We start from the raw sequence: 17,999 nt of genomic DNA, 5'->3' as shown, positions 1-17,999 counted from the left end.
GGACTATATTTTTTATATAATTCATACAACTCCTTTATAATAAATATATTTTTCTTAACGTCATCCACTCATTTGATTATTTAATTATTAGATTAACGAAATTCTGGAGCATGATTGTCCATTATATGTTTATATCATTGCGCTATCAATCATTGTTCAGAATATAAATTCTGCTAAAAATCTATCTTTGTAGGAAATTCTTAAATTTTTCTTCGAGATTCTACGTTAAGATTTTCCTTAATGATTTGTGTTTATGGTAATTTATTATATTTTTCTTAAACTCGCAATAATAATGCAACAAATATTGGTGCGTCAAATGCAGTGTATAAACTACCTCACATAGACTTTTTTTTTATATACATTTTTTGTAATATTCATTTTTAAATATTAACTGTTTAATTTTATAGGAAAAAAACATATTAAAAAATTTAAAATTTCAAAATATTAATTAAAAACAATGTTTAAGATAAAACAATAACTTTTATAGATCTTCCCACCCTATCATCCATTATTCCTTTTCAATTATTTGATGACATTTTAGTAATTTTTTTCATTTCATTAATATATAATTTTAATAATTTTTTTGCTCTAAATCTTGAACCTTGAATGATTTAGGGTTCAAGTTCGAAATTTTGAGTTCGAGTTTTGAGTTTCAAGCTCAAATTCAAGATTCAAAGTTTAAAATTTTGAGATTGGGTTTCCAGATAAAAAAAATAGTAAAAGTATATATATGTCAATATGAAAATGTTGATTAAATAATTAGAAATAATTTCTCCAAATAGTAATGTAAAATAACAATAATTTTAATTATTTTGTAATGTTGATTGAACTGCGGTTTAGCAGTTGGAAGAATAGAACCCATTCCGGTCTTGCTGCAAGACGCTATTGGAGGTTTGGTTTTGAACTTTCAGTAGAAGCCATTCCGCCTCTGTTCCTTTTTGTTCAAATGGCAGTCTCCCGCCAGACTGATTCCTTCAATGAAATGAAGCCACTCCGAAAGAAATCGGTGGAGTTTCTTATTCGATCTTCTCATGTAAGAAATCTAATTAATTATATCTGTAAAAGATTAGAACAAAGCTAAAATTACTTCATTATTAACTTCATTTTGCTGTTGTGATTTGAAAGCAACTGCGAGCTTCTCCGATAGTGAAATACAGTGCCTTATCTCTCTTCGCTGATCGATTTCTCCCTTCTCTCACCACGTAAATCTTCTTTTTCCTCGATTTCATTTTCATTGTTTTCTTTTTAAATATTAAAATTTGTTTGATTCTTTTGTTGCTTTACAGTTTAATAAAAACGAGGAATAAGATTAGAAGCTGGCTTTTACGATCCATGGAAGAGAGCAATCTGCAGTTATTTTCACTTATTTCAATATGGATTTCAAGTAAAGTTGAGTTTCTAGATTTCATGATCGCTATTCTTCTTTTTAGAAGTAATTTTTTCCCCGCTTGCTATTGTAGATACACGATTCTCGTGCTCTCTCCGTAAAATGTTTAAAATCGTTGGGAGACGAATTCATTAAGGATCAGCATTTTACCATTAGAGATTTTGTGGAAGCTGTAAGTTATTTACTTCATGGTTAATTTTACGATTTATCTCTCAATACTTTTCGTCTCTCAATACTTTTCGTTTGATGTTTTAACTTTAAGTTGTTAACCAAAGTTGAAATAATCTTGTGATTGCAAACTTTGAATGATATCTGGTATCATTTGTAATAAATTTGTTAACGTAGTAAAACATTTTGCAGGAGGTGGTCTTCCTTCAGGTAAAATCTATGGCTTTAATATAAGGTTATTTGTTCTGGTTTATACGGGCTAGGTATTAAATAAGCTGTTTTTAAAATAGGGTTGACTTGACATGGATTACTAATTAAAACATTAAAATAAGTTGTATTTTATTATTTTTTGAGTGGCTATCAAATTCAACTAAACATTTACTTTTCTCTTTTTCTTGTTATGTTTTCCGTTTCTTTTTCTTTTTAATGTATAGGTGTTGAATTTTGAAATTGGGATATCAAATGTAGCTTTCATATTCCTTGAGGAGTTTTTTATTCAGTTCAAGTAATATTCTGGTTCCTTTCCAGTATCCAGTTCTAGTCACTTGAAGCACTTAAAAAGTTCTATCATCTTAGTATCAAATCTTTTTTGATTTTGCTTATAGGGGAGTTGCAAAGGTTGGGGGATTGGTGAGCTTTGAAGCATGTATGGATATGATGGATCTTCTTTACGAAAAGGAGGAGACATCACTTCTTTTTAGTGCTCCACGTTCTCTGGCTGCATCAATCTTGGCATGTTTTCAGTCATAGTAAAATAAATCAATAGTTTTCTTTCAGTCTTTAACTTTGTGCTTTAAGAAGAAAATGATAAAAACCTATGTTACATTGTTACTCTTGATCTTTCAAATATATGAAAAACTTGAAAAAAAAAACCTATCCGTGTCAGACGCATAATATCTGTTATTCACCCCAATCCAAACAAAATATACTAAAACCGTTCATTTTTGCTGCTGCTTGTTGGCCTTTTGTAGGTTGCTTCATATGTGGTCACGGTCCCTAAACAACAGTGGGAATTTCCTGTTCTTCCCTGGGGTAATTTTTCAGTTGTCTCTCGTGCACTGCACAAGTTTTTTTATTCTTTATCCCCATGTATTTAAATCATTTTCAGATTCAATGTTTATCTTTTTTTCGGGATAAGGTAACTAGGGCCTAGGGGTTTCCTTTGTATGAACATGCCTACAATAAGTCCCCTTGTATTAGATACTGGCGTCATATTAATAAGGCCATAGCTAGGTTAATGCTGCCATTTGAATCGCGGTATTCTAGGGGAGGGGGATTTGGTAAGGGATCATGGCCTTAAACCTAGCGAAGTTCAAATGTGAAATATATACCATCTACCATCAAGTCGAAAGGCGATTGGTCAAGCATTAGAATTTAGATTTCGAATTTTGCATAAAATGAGGCAACTGTTTTTCTAGATTCAGGAACTAAAAAAGTTGGCTTTAATCAGAGTTAAAACTAGTTAGTCCTATTATAGATTTACATTGATGTAGTATACTTTAGATTATTACTCCAACCCTTCTCCCTTTTCACTCATGTCCAATGAGTAAAAAGCATGTCAGTCTCAAGCGTAAACTCAACTAAATTTAACATTTAAATTTACCATGGAAAATTGCCATATGTAAGCAGAAAGCCCTTCGTTAATGTCGTCTACTTTCACCATAAAAAGACGTGTGACCTAGTTTACCATGAACTTAAATCTTGGCATTTTATTTGATAGAACAATCTTATCTTCATTAAATTTTGATCATGTATGAGCATAATCATGATTTTATATACCCGCTAGAGCATGATTAAAATTTACTAGTTTCTTTTGGTACAAAGAGATTGCAACTTAAGATTAAGTGAAAAAAATTTAAATGCTGGAATTTGAATTGATACTTATTCGTTGTAGACTCTTTGAAAATTTCTTTTACCAAGACCATTTCAGATTTTCAGTCATGCCAATAATGAACTTCCTAAGATATTATTGCTTGATTAATGAATTCTTCTTAAAAGTATTTTATAAAGTAAACCAAAGGCATTCAGTTTTTGAATTAGCATTATGCTATTAAAATTTTAGCACTAAGAAATGTTTTTTTTTTTGTCTTTTTTCTTACAGTGAAGTTTGTAACCTCATACAAAGAAGAGGACATTGGTGAAAAGGTCAAGGACGTTCTTACGCATGTGTTTGAGCCCCATAGCTAGCCAATGGTTTCTATAGTTAAAGCAGCTTTATAGTATGTCTCCACTCAACTGACAGTAAATAATTTTGATGATTGATGATCCCTTTAATGATAAAAATCAATTTTAAAATGTGCAAGTTTTCTTGATAATTTAATGAAAGCATTAACTATATAATTTACTAAAGAAGTTAGATAGGTAGCTTAGGTAAAAATATTGGATCAACCTACAACCATTTTAACTTTTCTGCTATGTTTTGACTTTTCATTTAAAAAAAGAAGAAGTGAATATTTATGTATGATTCTTGAGTTGATTAGATCAATATTGATTGTCTGAACTGGCCAAACAAATTGTTACAATTCTAAATTCACTAGCGTGTTGTGACAGTGATGTTACTTGTTTTAAGTTGACAATTTTGATTTGTAATAACTTTTTATCTTTAATCTCGTGTAAAGTAGCAAATAAAGGATCATTGTGCCACAAGTAAACTAGTTTATCTCTTAAGAGTCCTTGTACTATAAAGATCATCACTTGCTTCATGGTTAGAGCTTTAATACTGGAAACTTTGAAGGTGATAGCTGATTGACTTTGAAGACTTGATAAAGGGATATGATAACGTAGATAAGAGTTCAATTAAGAAGATAATATCTACTATTTTTTCGAGTATAATTTTGAAGAGTTTGAGATGCGTACAAGTTTGCCTATAAAAAGAGCTTGGCATCTCTATTATAAGCACTGATCTTGTGAGAATATCTTGTTGAATTGGAATATACTGAGAGCAGATTGTTTTGTTACTTTCACTTTTTGTTTAATTGATTATTTCCTTTTTCGGGAAGAGTTGTTTGAGTGGCGAGTAAGTACACAAAAATTGTGCAACTTTGAGGGTACAATAATCTTTGATGAGCTTAGGTAGATTGGATTGGTTATCTAAGGTTATATTGTGAAAGTTTGCATATTGGATTTATTCTCCAGGTAATGCCTTATAGATTTAGGTTGTTGAACTGAATTGCATAATCAATTTCATGGATTCCTTTTTGTTCATTCTTTACTTATATTTCACTGTTCTTAATTCTCGAAACTCATTGTTGAAACAGCTATTACAATATCTATTTTGACAGTTCATTAAAATAGTTTCATACAAATTAGATATGTGCACTTTCAATTGGTATAAGAGCTTGACACCAGATGTATTTGGTGAAATCTAGAGTCTAGTTTACATCCAAGAAGGCTATGATGGAAGGTAGCACCATCAAACATCCACCCTTGTTGAATTGAGTGGCAAGTTATACTTATTGGAAATCGAAGATGAGGCTTTTATCAAGTCAATTGATGAAAGGCAATGTTTGGACTTGACTTACATTTATTACTTTTGTGATCCCTAAGACAAGAAAAAAAAAGCAACTACAATATTGAGGAAGAAAAGGGTTGCAAATTGGATTCAAAAGCTCTTAATGCAATATGCAATGATGTTGACATTGAACAATTCGAAATCATTTCCATATGTGAATCCATCAAAGATATTTGGACAAATCTCTAAAATCAACATGAAGGGAATGCAATCAATCTATATGTCTAAACTCTAGATCTTTACTTTCAAATTTGAAAATTTAAGAATGAGTTAAGAAGAAACTATTTTTGGTTTTAAAGTTCATTTATGTGAAATTTCTATTGAAGTAGCTACAACATTGTGAGTTCTAAGACAGAAAAACAACTACGATATTGTGGAAGAAAGGGTTGCCAATTTGGAATTGAAAAGCTCTTAATGTAATATGCAGTTATGTTGTCATTGAATAATTCAAAATCTTTTCTATGTGTGAATTCACTAAAGATGTCGGACAATTCTTTAAAATCAACACTAAAGGAATACATCAGTCTACATGTCCAAACTTCACATCCTTACTTCCAAGTTTGAATTTTTAAGAATGAATGAAGAATAAACTTTTTTTTTATTTTTACAATCATTTATGTGAAATTTCTAATGAAGCCCTTTGTCTTGGTGAAAATTTTTTTCAAATAAAATTAGTGTGGTAAATACTTCAACTATTGTTAGAAATATTTGCAATAAATGTCATTACAATTGAATAAGCCAAAGAAATAACCACCATAAGCTAAATTTTATAAAAAAAATATCATTTTAAAAAAAAATTAGGGATTTAGGTTGGTTTCTGTGACATGTAAGGAAATAGGCTAATTTTGGAGAGAGAAAATGAAAATGCATCTTGCTGGACGCGTTTTTAACTTATATGGTTGAAAGCACGCCCTAACAGGTCCTCTTGCCCCCAACTCCATTATAGGTTTCAGGGAAGTTGGAGGTTAATGATATCGTCTTTAGTGGAGATGAAGAAAAATATTAAGGTGATTATACTGGAAAGCCCCTTTGTTTTTCCTTATAATTGTGATATCAAACTTATGTATTGGGTTTACAAACCATCCTCTTCTGGTGAGGTGGAACTTGAACCCGTTATTGCATAACCGCCGTCAACTAGACTTCCGAGTTATACTCCAACCCCTGACCGCACATTAATGTTTGTTAAGTAGGAGCCCTAGTTATACTTCAACCTGTGACCATATAAGCATCGCGAAGTCCGAGCCTAAGTTGTAATGCGATGGGTTTCTAAGGCAATAGTTCCAGCTCGACACGACAGATGAAATGTATGGGTTCTCGAGTGCCACTGTATCATCGTGAACTTAAACAAACCTTAAAGTTAGCACATTGTGCAACACCCCTAACTCGTATCCATCACCGAACTAGGGTTAAGAGGCATTACCGGAAAAACCGGAACATTTCACAAAAAAATTCACAAGCATCATTCAAACATAATCATATATCATTACAGAGTCCCTTATTTAGGTCAACGAGACCTTAAACATGCTTTAGAAAGGGGTCGGGACTAAACTGAATGCATACAAAATTTTTCGAAACTTAAACATTTTTCAAAGTTATACAGGTTACACGCCTATGTGAATAGGCCATGTGCTTCACACGGCATTAGACACGGCCGTGTGTCTAAGTCATGGCAAAACATGACATACATACTGACTTGTCCACACGGCCACAAGACACGCCCGTATGCCAGGCCGTGTGAAAATTAAGGAGGCTACTGACTTGGGTCACACGGCTTGTCACACGCTCGTGTGTCTAGCTCGTGCTCGAAACTGACTTGGCCCCATGGCCTAGCACACACCCGTGTGTGCAACCGTGTGGTCTGCCTAGGCTCATTTCGAAATGGCCATTGAGCAACATGGCTGAGACACACGCCCGTGTGGCCAAAAATAGGCCATTTACAAGGTCAATTTGCCACCCATTTAGGGTCCTCCCTACAAGCATCATAACCAAACAATTTTCATTCTAATTTTCAACCAATTCACAACCAATACACACATCATATGTACCATATCATTGTCAACCAAATTCATGCTCATTATCTAAACTAAAACATACCATAATTACCTACCAGACACATTTTCAATTATACATGTCCTTATCACTAAGTTTCACATTTATTCTCTTATCAAAATCATTCCATTTCCATAACCAAATCACATTACTAACTTACCAAATTGACCATTTCTCACTAGGTCATATATATACATCAAATATAGCACTTTTGCATCACATATCAAATACCAGAATCACACCATAAATTCAATTATAGTCTTTCCATATCACATGGCATGATATACACTTTACAAAACATATTCACATACTTCTAGCCTATACATGCCATACTTCAATATATACATTTTCAAAAGGTACCAAAATAGAGTTCGATAATGTGGTGATGATCCTTGATGATCCCCGAGCTTTCGGTAGCTGCGATATCTATAAAACGATTGAAAGACACACAAAATAAGCTTTTAAAAGCTTAGTAAGCCATATACAAATAAACTTATCATATAACACAATTATAAACCTAATCATTCATGCAATTCATGACCAAATACTATCACTTACTACATAGTTCATAAACAATTCACATAATCCCAATTCATTTACTCATATAGCATATTTTCTCATACTTATATCATATATCATCACTTGCACATGTATTTACCTTTTATTCTCAAACATAGTATACATTTCAAACGTACCTGATTCTGATGCATATTTCATATATTCATTCTTTTCTCGAAATGCCCGTTGAACTGTTCAGAATCAATAAGGATACTCAGATAGCTCAGAAGGATTGTACAATGCCAACATCCTAGACATGGTCTTACATGTAATCAAATATCGATGCCACTATCCCAGACAGGGTCTTACACGAAATCAAATATGATGCCGATGTCTCAGACATGATCTTACATATAAATCATAAGTCGAAGCCAACGTCCCAGACGTGGTCTTACATGTAATCAAATATCGATGCCACTATCCCAGACAGGGTCTTACACGAAATCAAATACGATGCCGATGTCTCAGACATGATCTTACATATAAATCATAAGTCGAAGCCAACATCCCAGACATGGTTTTACACGAAAACCCATATCAGATCCTATGTCATGACATATGTATCTTAACTATTTCTATGATTCGTACGAGACTTTTCGGATGTCGAAACTTTGTTGATATTTTCTCGGATACCTCATACTCAACTCATATAATCATTCATCATTGTTCAAGAGCATATAAACAATAATAATTCAACTCAAAACACATTTATTTGTATATCGACTTACCTCATACGGATTCGAACGAACAGAATCGACTACTCGATGACTTTCGACTTTTTTTAGTCTAATCCCGTTTTCTTTTGTTCTTGATCTATATAAATTCAAATTTAACTCTTTTATTCACCAAATCATTCAATTCAATCCAAAAACACATAATTATAGAATTTTACAAATTAGTCCTCACATTTTAACACTTTAGTCCCTAATTCATAAAATCACAAAATACACGAAATTTCCATACACACTTGCTTAGCCAAATATACATGGTGTTCATATAAGCCCATATATTTTATTTATTTCACATTTTAGTCCCTCAATTTTCTATTTTTACAATTTAGCCCAAAATACTCAAATTCATCAAAAATTCAAAGACGAAATATGTCAACCCCACACATATCTTTCATTTTCCATCAACTAACATTTCAAAGCTCACAAAATCAACAATGGAATAACTCAAAATCATCATCAAAATCAGAATTGAGACATGGGCTTGATAGAACACAAAGCAACAATCACAAAAACATAAAAATTATCGAAAACTGATCAAAAACGGACATTTAATCAAACTTTAGCATGGCCGAACCCTAGCTCAGGTTTTCTTTCTTTTTCTTTGATGAATTCGGCTAGGATGAATGAAAATAACATAATTTTATCCTTTTGTTTTAACTAAATTAACATTAATAATTGGTTTACCATTTTGCCCTTACATTAAAACATTAATAAACCTTTATATAATGTCCAACTAAGTCATTTGATACATTCTATAATCAAATAACCACATAAGGACCCCACAAATAAAAAGCCATAACAAATAGACACATTTAACAAATAGCTAGCCATTTTTACAATTTACGCGATTAAATCCTTTTTATCAAATTAAGCACACAAACAATCGAATTTTCATACGAAACTTTCACAGATATCAATTCACATATAATAAGCATGAAAAATAATATTAAAATATTTTTTGACTCGGATTTGTGGTCCCGAAACCACTATTCCGACTAGGGCCTAAACCGGGCTGTTACACATTGTCTCCCTCAAACACAAATAAATCTTTTCATAGAAAAAATTCAACACTCAACAAAAAAAAATTAGGAGAGAATCTTTAAGGGTTGAACGGTGATGGCCAAGAGAGTTTATGGAGTAGGGGGAGCAAAACCCCCTTTAATATAGGCAATTGGGTGGGCAATAATTGAAAAAAAAAAAGAGGTAACTGACGAATCTGAAATTATCTCGGGATTCTCGAGATGTCTAAAAACTTATCCTGGGATGGGTGGGCAAGAATTAAAAAAAAAAGATGTAACAGACGAATCTAAAATTATCTTGAGATTCTCAGGATGTTTGAAAAATTATCCTGGGGTTTTAGAAAGTTTTCACTGGTTGGGGTGGGGGTTGTGAATGGGAGGGGAAAACATGCCCCACAGGATGCATTTTCAGTTGAAGTGGTAGAAATGTTTATTGAAAGTGCCTTGTAGGATGTGTTTTCAACTGAAATGGCTGTCATACAAACCGAAAGTGTTAAGAAATGTACTCATATTGTAGTAAACATGTAATTATTTTCTATGTATTTGAACGATGGATAAATAAATAAAGTTAAATTCATATTTCACTATTTATATCTTTTGTGTTTCCTTCTTTTATGTTCTGCATACATAATGAAATTGTGACAATCAAATATTAGCTCATTGATTGTCTAAGTTCAAGCTAATGATAAGTGGCATTGTAAAAGTGTTTACATTGCAAGAAATATAACTTACTTTAGTAGATAATCTAAATAAGTCTGTAATCTCATAAAAGAATCAAAGTGAGCATTTGATTTGAATACATAGAAGGATTATGTCATCTACAATTCCAATTAGAGAGATTTCTAGTTTTAGCTATCAGAGTAGTTAAGTCAACGGGTCGAGACATAAATGTTTTCATTCGAAGAATAATACATTGGACTAGACCCAAGTTGAATTAATTCTGAATTCGTTTGTGAATTGTAATACCCCCTAACCCCGAATTGTCACTGAAATAGGGTTACGAGGCATTACCAGACATATCAGACAACTTACGAATAATTCACAAATAAAATAACATTCATAGTATAATTTAATAACTAAGTCCCTATAATGAACTCTCAAAGTCTAAAATATGTATTAAAAGTGAAACAAGACTCATTCAAGTACTCTGGAATTTTTTTATTATTATAAATTTCAACAACATTTCTACTTATTTTTACATAAAACCTCCTGCAATTAAAACCGTATCCACTTCAAACATAACCAATTCAACCAATTCTTTTCACATACTCATTTTCTATTCTAAATAGCTTCTAATCAAACTCAAATCAATATAATATTAGTTTAAATTTATCAATGTACTAATTAAATTGAAATGGATAAACTTCTTTCATTATAATTCTTAGACTTGTAATACTAACATTTTTAATCATTTATATTCAAAACATAATAACATTTATACACATTCTATGTACATGCCACGTTACCGAAAGAAAATATACATCACCAAAAGTTTGTTGAAGTCGGGCTGGCTTTGGATGTTGGTTCAGTACTTGACTTCTACAACCTGCGCACGGAAACAACCGTACGCTGAGTATGCATATACTCAGTGGTATCACTATAATTCAATTTATAATTAAATACATTAAATCACACACATACTTTTACATTACAATTATCATCACTTAATGAACAATTCAATCTTTTTATGTTATCATTTGAGTATATATATATTTATCATTCTTATTTCTTTAGTGCAATTCTCACTTTTCACATATGCCATATCATTCAAATTTAGTTTTATCAGTAAATTTATTTCATTTGTCCCTATTAACTTGACCCGGACTCGGCGGATACACGGATTCCAACCAACACACCAGTACAGCACATTGTGCCTTAACGGTACACAGTACCTAAACAGTAATCAGTAACGGTAGCAGTAACAGTAATAGTAACAGTATTCAACACACAAAGTGTTTAATCAGTAACGGTAACAGTAATAGTATTTGACACACAAAGTGTCAAATCGGTAACAGTAACGGTAACAGTAATAGTAGCCGGCACATAAGTGCCTGATCAGTAAGCCGACAAGAACCTGTACTCTTCCATATCCTATGGCATGCCAATTATATCCGACTAGTCCGACTAGTTAATAGGGTATTCAAATTATTTTTCAGTACAATTTCCATTTCGATTCAATATTAATTATAATTTATTATTTCAATCAATTTTTCACAGTAATTTAGTAATCCGTTTCATCAGAAATTTTATAGTTCAATGCAGTATACGTAACAATATTTAGTAATTTCACAGTTCAATTCGATATTCAAAACAATATTCAGTATCTCATAATTCAGTTCAGTATCAATCTCAATTTTAATACCCAATCAAAAATTTTATCAGTTCATTAAATACTTACCTTAAAATACTTACCATACATACATATTAAATTAAACACATATTAATTATAAAGCTTGAGTTATAGTGACACAAACCAGAATTCTCTTCGGATTTAATCCTCGATGATCTTTTCTTTTTCTTTTTGGGTCGATGCTTCAGGGTCGATATTAACTACGAACAATTAAAATAATTACACAATCATTAACACAACACAATTTAATTGCTGAAATTTTTATCTAACTTTTACTTTAATTCCAATTTAATCCTAACTCAACTTACTTTCTTAATTTAATTCACTCTTCATTTCTATTCAAATTTTGTCTAAACTCAAACTTAACTATTAAATTTCCAGCATATTTTTCTAATTTTGAAATTTTTTCAATTTAGTCCCTGCATCATAAAACTTATAGCTTCTTATACAATTTAATCCCTTATTCAATTCTAACTTAAAGTTCATTCAATCTAATCCCTAATTCCATAATTTGTCCAACATAAACCCTACTTGAAAACCTATGAACTCTTGAAATATCAACTTAATTTCAATAAAACCTTGCTTTAAAGCTTCTAAAACATCAATATTAACTAAAAAAGACTTAATTGACTTACCAATCGAAGCTTCAAACTTCAAATCTCTAGTTTTTCCTTTTTCTGTTCTTTTCCTTTTTCTTTCTATTTTTCTTCCCTGTTTTCGAGTGCTTTATGTTTCTATTCTTTTTGTTTCTTTTTCTTTTATCTTTTATTTACTTTATTTATTTAATTAGCATATATTATAATATATTTATTTTAAATATCTATTAAGTATTTAATCAAATACATACAAGTGTACACCACCAATACCATACACTTGTCATCAGTTATTTATTTATTTATTTACAAAAAATCTAATAATTTAATTATTTAATTATCAATAATATAATTTAATCTAATTATCTATTACTTTAATATTAAGTAAACAAATTATTTTATAACAAGTGCACATGTATCTATTTATTACAAATGTACCAATGTTTTTATTACAATTTTAATTATTCAATTTGTTTATTATACAAAAATATCATAATTTAATTATTTAATTAACAAATATCTTTATACTTAAATTATAAGTAATTTAAGTATTTAAATTACAAATGTACTAATATTTTTATTACTATACAATTCTCTACTATTTAATTTATTTAATAATAATACTAATAAGAATATAAAACCATAACAATTAATAATTATAATAATCAATTATATAATATAATATATATAATCTAAATAAAATCTTAGATTTTTAATACATTTATGCCGCCTCAGCCATTACTTAATGGCATATTTGCCATTTTGGCCCTTTTTACTTTATATTGCTTTAGATTTAAACTTTTACCTCTTATTTAATTTAGTCCTTTTTGCTAATTACTTAAATTAAGCTAAATTCACCTAATTAAAACCTAACTAGACACACCACTAAACTCATAAATATTTTTAATAATTATTTCTAAACCCGGTTCACTACGTCGAAGGCCCGATAATATACTTTTTCGATGCCCACGGATTTTGGGTCGTTACAGAATTTCACTTGTGACGTTCATGGTATGACTTACTAAATCCTAAGTTAGTCACTGATTATGCATATGTAACTCATGTGCTTTGATATAAGTGGAGGAGATGATCGAGCCGATAACCGGTATGTTGGGTTACATGACTTTACTAGCAATAATGGAATTCATAGCTAGATTAAAAAGTTAACAATATTCTATCATTGGCATTGGGTGGATTGATAAATATAGAACATGACCACGGGTTGTTTCTTCTCGAACGAGCAATTTATTACAGTTATTAGTTGACAATGATCATATTAATCATTAAGAAGATACAATAATGACAGTAAGATAAAATATGATTGTATTGAGTGAATGAAATTTAACTCAAAGAAATCAAGGATATCATATAAGAGTAATACACACCTGACAAGGTCATTGGACAAAACAATTGGATGAATTGCTTTCATAAAGAGTATATGTTAAGGAGTTTTCAATCAAGATACTTCTTGTGGATTGACTTCATGATTAAGTAAATTGCGAATTATTCGAACGATCCTTATGAACATAATTGCAATTACTCGAGCCTAATTGTATATGTCCGATTGGTCCATTTGCTAGCTCAACAAAAGCTTGATTGGACTGCATTTGAATAAAAAAATTCAACAACTTTGAAAATAATTTAATTGAGCCGATTTATTCAATGTGGAATTGAATTAGGCAATCGTGAGAATTATTTAACTAAAAAATTTGATTAAAGAATTATCTAGTGATTTTTGGAAAAATTAATTTTGATCAAGTAAAATTAAATTAATCAAATTATTTAAAATAAATATGATATTTTTGGAAATTAATTTTCAAGTCAGACAATTGGCGCAATAGGTAATTGAACTTGAAAATTGGACCTGAGATTGAAAATTGGAACCGAGAACTAAAAACTAAGATCGAGACCCAAAACCTGTTGAACTGGACTGGAATGTGAAATTAAGCTAGTATATAAAATTCGGTTGACTATCTAACCAACGGTTAGATCGAACCAGCAACACATGAACCGACTTGGGGTGCCGTGAGGGTGTCGCACCTGTGTTGACACCACCGGGCACGACAATGCCAGCGGTTGCGACGATGACATTTCAATGGCTGACAGATGGTTAGCAACAGTGGTTCTTCGATGGTTGAGCAGTGGAAGAATTACACTATTACTAGTAGACTCTACCGGATAATTTGTTTTCAGAATAACTATTCTAAAAATAATATTATTTTAATAAATTTAATATTAAATTTAATTTAATACTTATCTTGATAGCATTATATTAATTTAATATTAAGTTTAATATTAAATTAATATTTATCTTATAGATAAATATTCTATTAATTTAATAGATTTAATATTAAAGTAATTAAATTTGATCTTAGTTGAACTTTCTAAACTCTCCCTATATAAAAGGGGCATTGGGTCCTTATTTGACATGGACTTGAATTTAAGAGAAAATTATAGAGAGAAAATTTTTTGAAGAAATTATTTTAGAAGATTTCTAGAGATATTTTTCTTATTTACAACTTGACTTAAAAGTTTAAAGAAATCGTAAAATTACTCTACTAGTAATTTTGTGATTTTTTTATTCAAAACGAGTTCACACTCGATAGGCGTGACATTGTGGATAGCAGATAAAACTACTCAGTTGAAGCGTTCATCCTAGACGAATCGAAAAGGTACAAATTTGATTAAGTGTTTATTACTTTAAATATTACAACTAAATTCTTGTTTTTGAAAAAAAATCTTAAAATTCTGGTTTTTCCCTTAAACTTATTTTGGTTGCGCTTCCCAAACCCGTTTTTTCAGTAAACCTTCTATAATGAAATTTCGAGTAGACTATTAGTATAAGAAGATTTGCGTAAGGATAAGATTGTTTATGTTATAAAGCTGAAAAATCGACCTAACACACTAAATTAGATCAAGTAAAGTTTGTGGTTGTTGTTATTGGATTATTAGTACTGTTTTTTTTACACAATGTTTTCGTTTTAAACATGTGAAACAAGTTATTTGGTTGAAGAATAGTGGACGAGTTAAAGCCATTATTTATTATGATTGCGAAATTTATAATTTTGATATTGGGGTCGATTTTGCATCAGTCTAAACAACGGAAATGACTTTCAACTGGACTATAATTTGTTGGAGCTTCAGTCAAGAATTAGGTGAAAAGTGAGAAGTTCAAATAGAAGAAGAATTTCAAGCTTAAAATATAGATATCTAGCGTTAGTGAACCCCGTTAGGTACGGAATATTTGAGCTTAAAAGTGACAAGACGATCAAGGTGATGCTCGAGACACATTGCTCTAGTGAATCAGTTATACTAGAGTTATATGTGGAGTTTTTTGACGTTGATGAATGTGGCCCGAGTTCAACAACAGTTCCAGTTAATGCTAAAATAGAATATAAAGTTAAAATTCCAACCACACGGTTATGTGGTGGGTTCACAACATTATTGCAAAGCTCTCATTTTGAAATCTCAGAATCATCAATGAGAAGACAATCATTAGTTTCAATCCCCGATTTCAAATTTGATGCACAGTCCGTTAGCAGTTAGGGTTTGTTGGTAAATGTAACTTCAACACCCCGACACAATATTTGGTTAGTGTTTTTGATTTCAAATTGCAAGCATCGATGTTCAACGTTCAAAACACTTATACGAGTATGTCATTAAGTTATACCAGTGAGCAACTTGTAAGTGAATTTGGTTGTAACTAAAGGTACACAAGAAGGGATGATGTACCCCTTATAACTTGGATCAGCGAAGGGGCATTCAACCTTAGGCTTGCAACTGGAGTTGATAACGAAGAGGGATCTAAATTCAATAACAATCTAATTTAAGAGTCCAGGCCGGATAGTTTGGAATTTGCATTGTTTTTTGAACCAAAGCTGGTTCCTACTGAACTAGAAGATGGTGGTTCCAACTGTGAAGGATCGACTAATACTGGAGGAATCTATCTGGATTTCAAGCCATATGCACCTCCAACCCATATGCATAATGTCAACCTTGATACTGAAGGTGTGTTAGAATTTCTAGAGCTCCTTCATAGAAGACCGGACTATGCGAGTTCTTCATTAAATGTCGACAATTTACAAATTGGCATGGAGTTTTCCTCATAGAAGACCGCTGCAGTGAAGCAGTACAACATCAAGCATGAAGTAAACTTCTATGTTACAAAATTCGTAGATTATAAAAAGAAAAGTATACATTATTGATATCAAATACATTATGGATGAAAAAATTAATATAATATAAATTAAAAGTTAGTAAACTAAATGATGATTTATATGGCAAAACTTTTGCGAAAAAAAATCATCAATGTTGTCGGGCTGAATGTGTGCCATAACCTGGTGGGTGCTCGTTGCAAGATAGAGTTCTTTATAAAAGTTGGGTTCCAGCTCATCATCTTCATCGTCTTCGTCTTTACCTCTAGCTCTATCTCCATCTTCATCTCTTTCCTTTGTGGTTGAGTGTGGTGTCTTCTTATATTGCCATTGTATGTCTTGCGTTCTACTGACAAGTCGTTGCGAAGATGAGCCACTTCTGTAGAATAGTGACACTGTGGGTGTTTGCGACACTATTGACATATAAGTGTATAGCGTCGCATAACCCGATTACAGATTAAATGTTGAAATTGTTAAAGGTGACAAATACGTTGGTGTTGTTGTCAGCATTAGCGTGTAATATAGTGTCAATGACAGAGGTAGTAAAAAAACACTTGTAGATGGTGTTGAATCAAGGTAAGCTGGTGCATAGTGTGGTGCTTGTGTAAAAATAATAGGGCTAGTGAAAGCATCACCAAAATAATATGAATTATGCTGACGAGGAGGTGGTGCAGTTCTCGGTGCCTCGTGTTGGGTTGGAGTTGGTGATGACTCCATTGAGGCATGCACTCTTAGCCTAGGATTAATGTGGTGTCATCTTGGCCTCCTAGTACGATATTGCCTAGTCTTTGCCTCTTCTAACAGAAGATATGGCTTACCGTGATGCCTAAACCATGACATGTAGTCTAGAGAGGTAGTTAATTCCTAGGCAAAAAATGGTTTGTGGCTAGATCTAAAATCGTACCTATGCTCTCAAATGTTAATATATTGCCCATAAAATTTAGGTTAATCTTTGTTGATTCCCCTCCGCAAATCGATATTGTGCAGTGCTTCAATGTCTTGGGGTGATGGTGGAATACTTTTCCTAAACCTGAATTGGTGTATCACTCGATTAGATTTGTGCATCTCCATCATCGTGTAAACTACCAATGACACATTCACATAACGGATGTTAGGGTTAACAAAAAATTTAGCCGAGATGTATGCTTGAATTCTCAGATCGGCATATACATTCATTCAAACTATAGTACAAAATAATAAAATTTATTATCTACATAATATTAAATTTCAAATCCTTAGGTAAATATTATATAATTGAAAATTTTAAAAACTAAGCTCGGCTTTTGATCATTGATCTAACAGTAGTCGGATATCTTCGAGCTCCTCTGTTATGACTTATGCGATTGTCCCACTAATTCAAATAATGTTATTTAACAATATAATAAGGAAAAAATTATGATAACTCTATTATTAAATGAATTTTACCTTGTTACAAGTGAGAAAGTATAAGGGGCGTCGACTCGAGGATATAAAAATGGT

The 17,999-nt window shown here is 31.5% G+C and overlaps 1 protein-coding gene across 1 annotated transcript; it reads left to right on the top strand.

Moving 5' to 3' along the window:
- Positions 1-835: 835 nt before the first annotated feature.
- On the top strand, positions 836-3,850 carry LOC107917559 (cyclin-J18). Its single transcript, XM_016846886.2, has 9 exons — positions 836-1,033; positions 1,126-1,202; positions 1,287-1,389; positions 1,461-1,559; positions 1,748-1,765; positions 1,990-2,060; positions 2,161-2,287; positions 2,527-2,587; positions 3,657-3,850. Exons 1-9 carry the CDS (start codon positions 947-949, stop codon positions 3,740-3,742), a joined length of 729 nt encoding a protein of 242 aa, XP_016702375.1. The 5' UTR covers positions 836-946; the 3' UTR covers positions 3,743-3,850.
- The last annotated feature ends 14,149 nt before the right edge of the window (positions 3,851-17,999 follow it).

This window comes from Gossypium hirsutum, chromosome A12 (genome assembly GCF_007990345.1).
Source record: "Gossypium hirsutum isolate 1008001.06 chromosome A12, Gossypium_hirsutum_v2.1, whole genome shotgun sequence".
Lineage (NCBI taxonomy): Eukaryota > Viridiplantae > Streptophyta > Magnoliopsida > Malvales > Malvaceae > Gossypium > Gossypium hirsutum.
The sequence above is the reverse complement of the archived record's forward strand: the minus strand, read 5'-3'. Positions and strand labels throughout refer to the sequence as shown.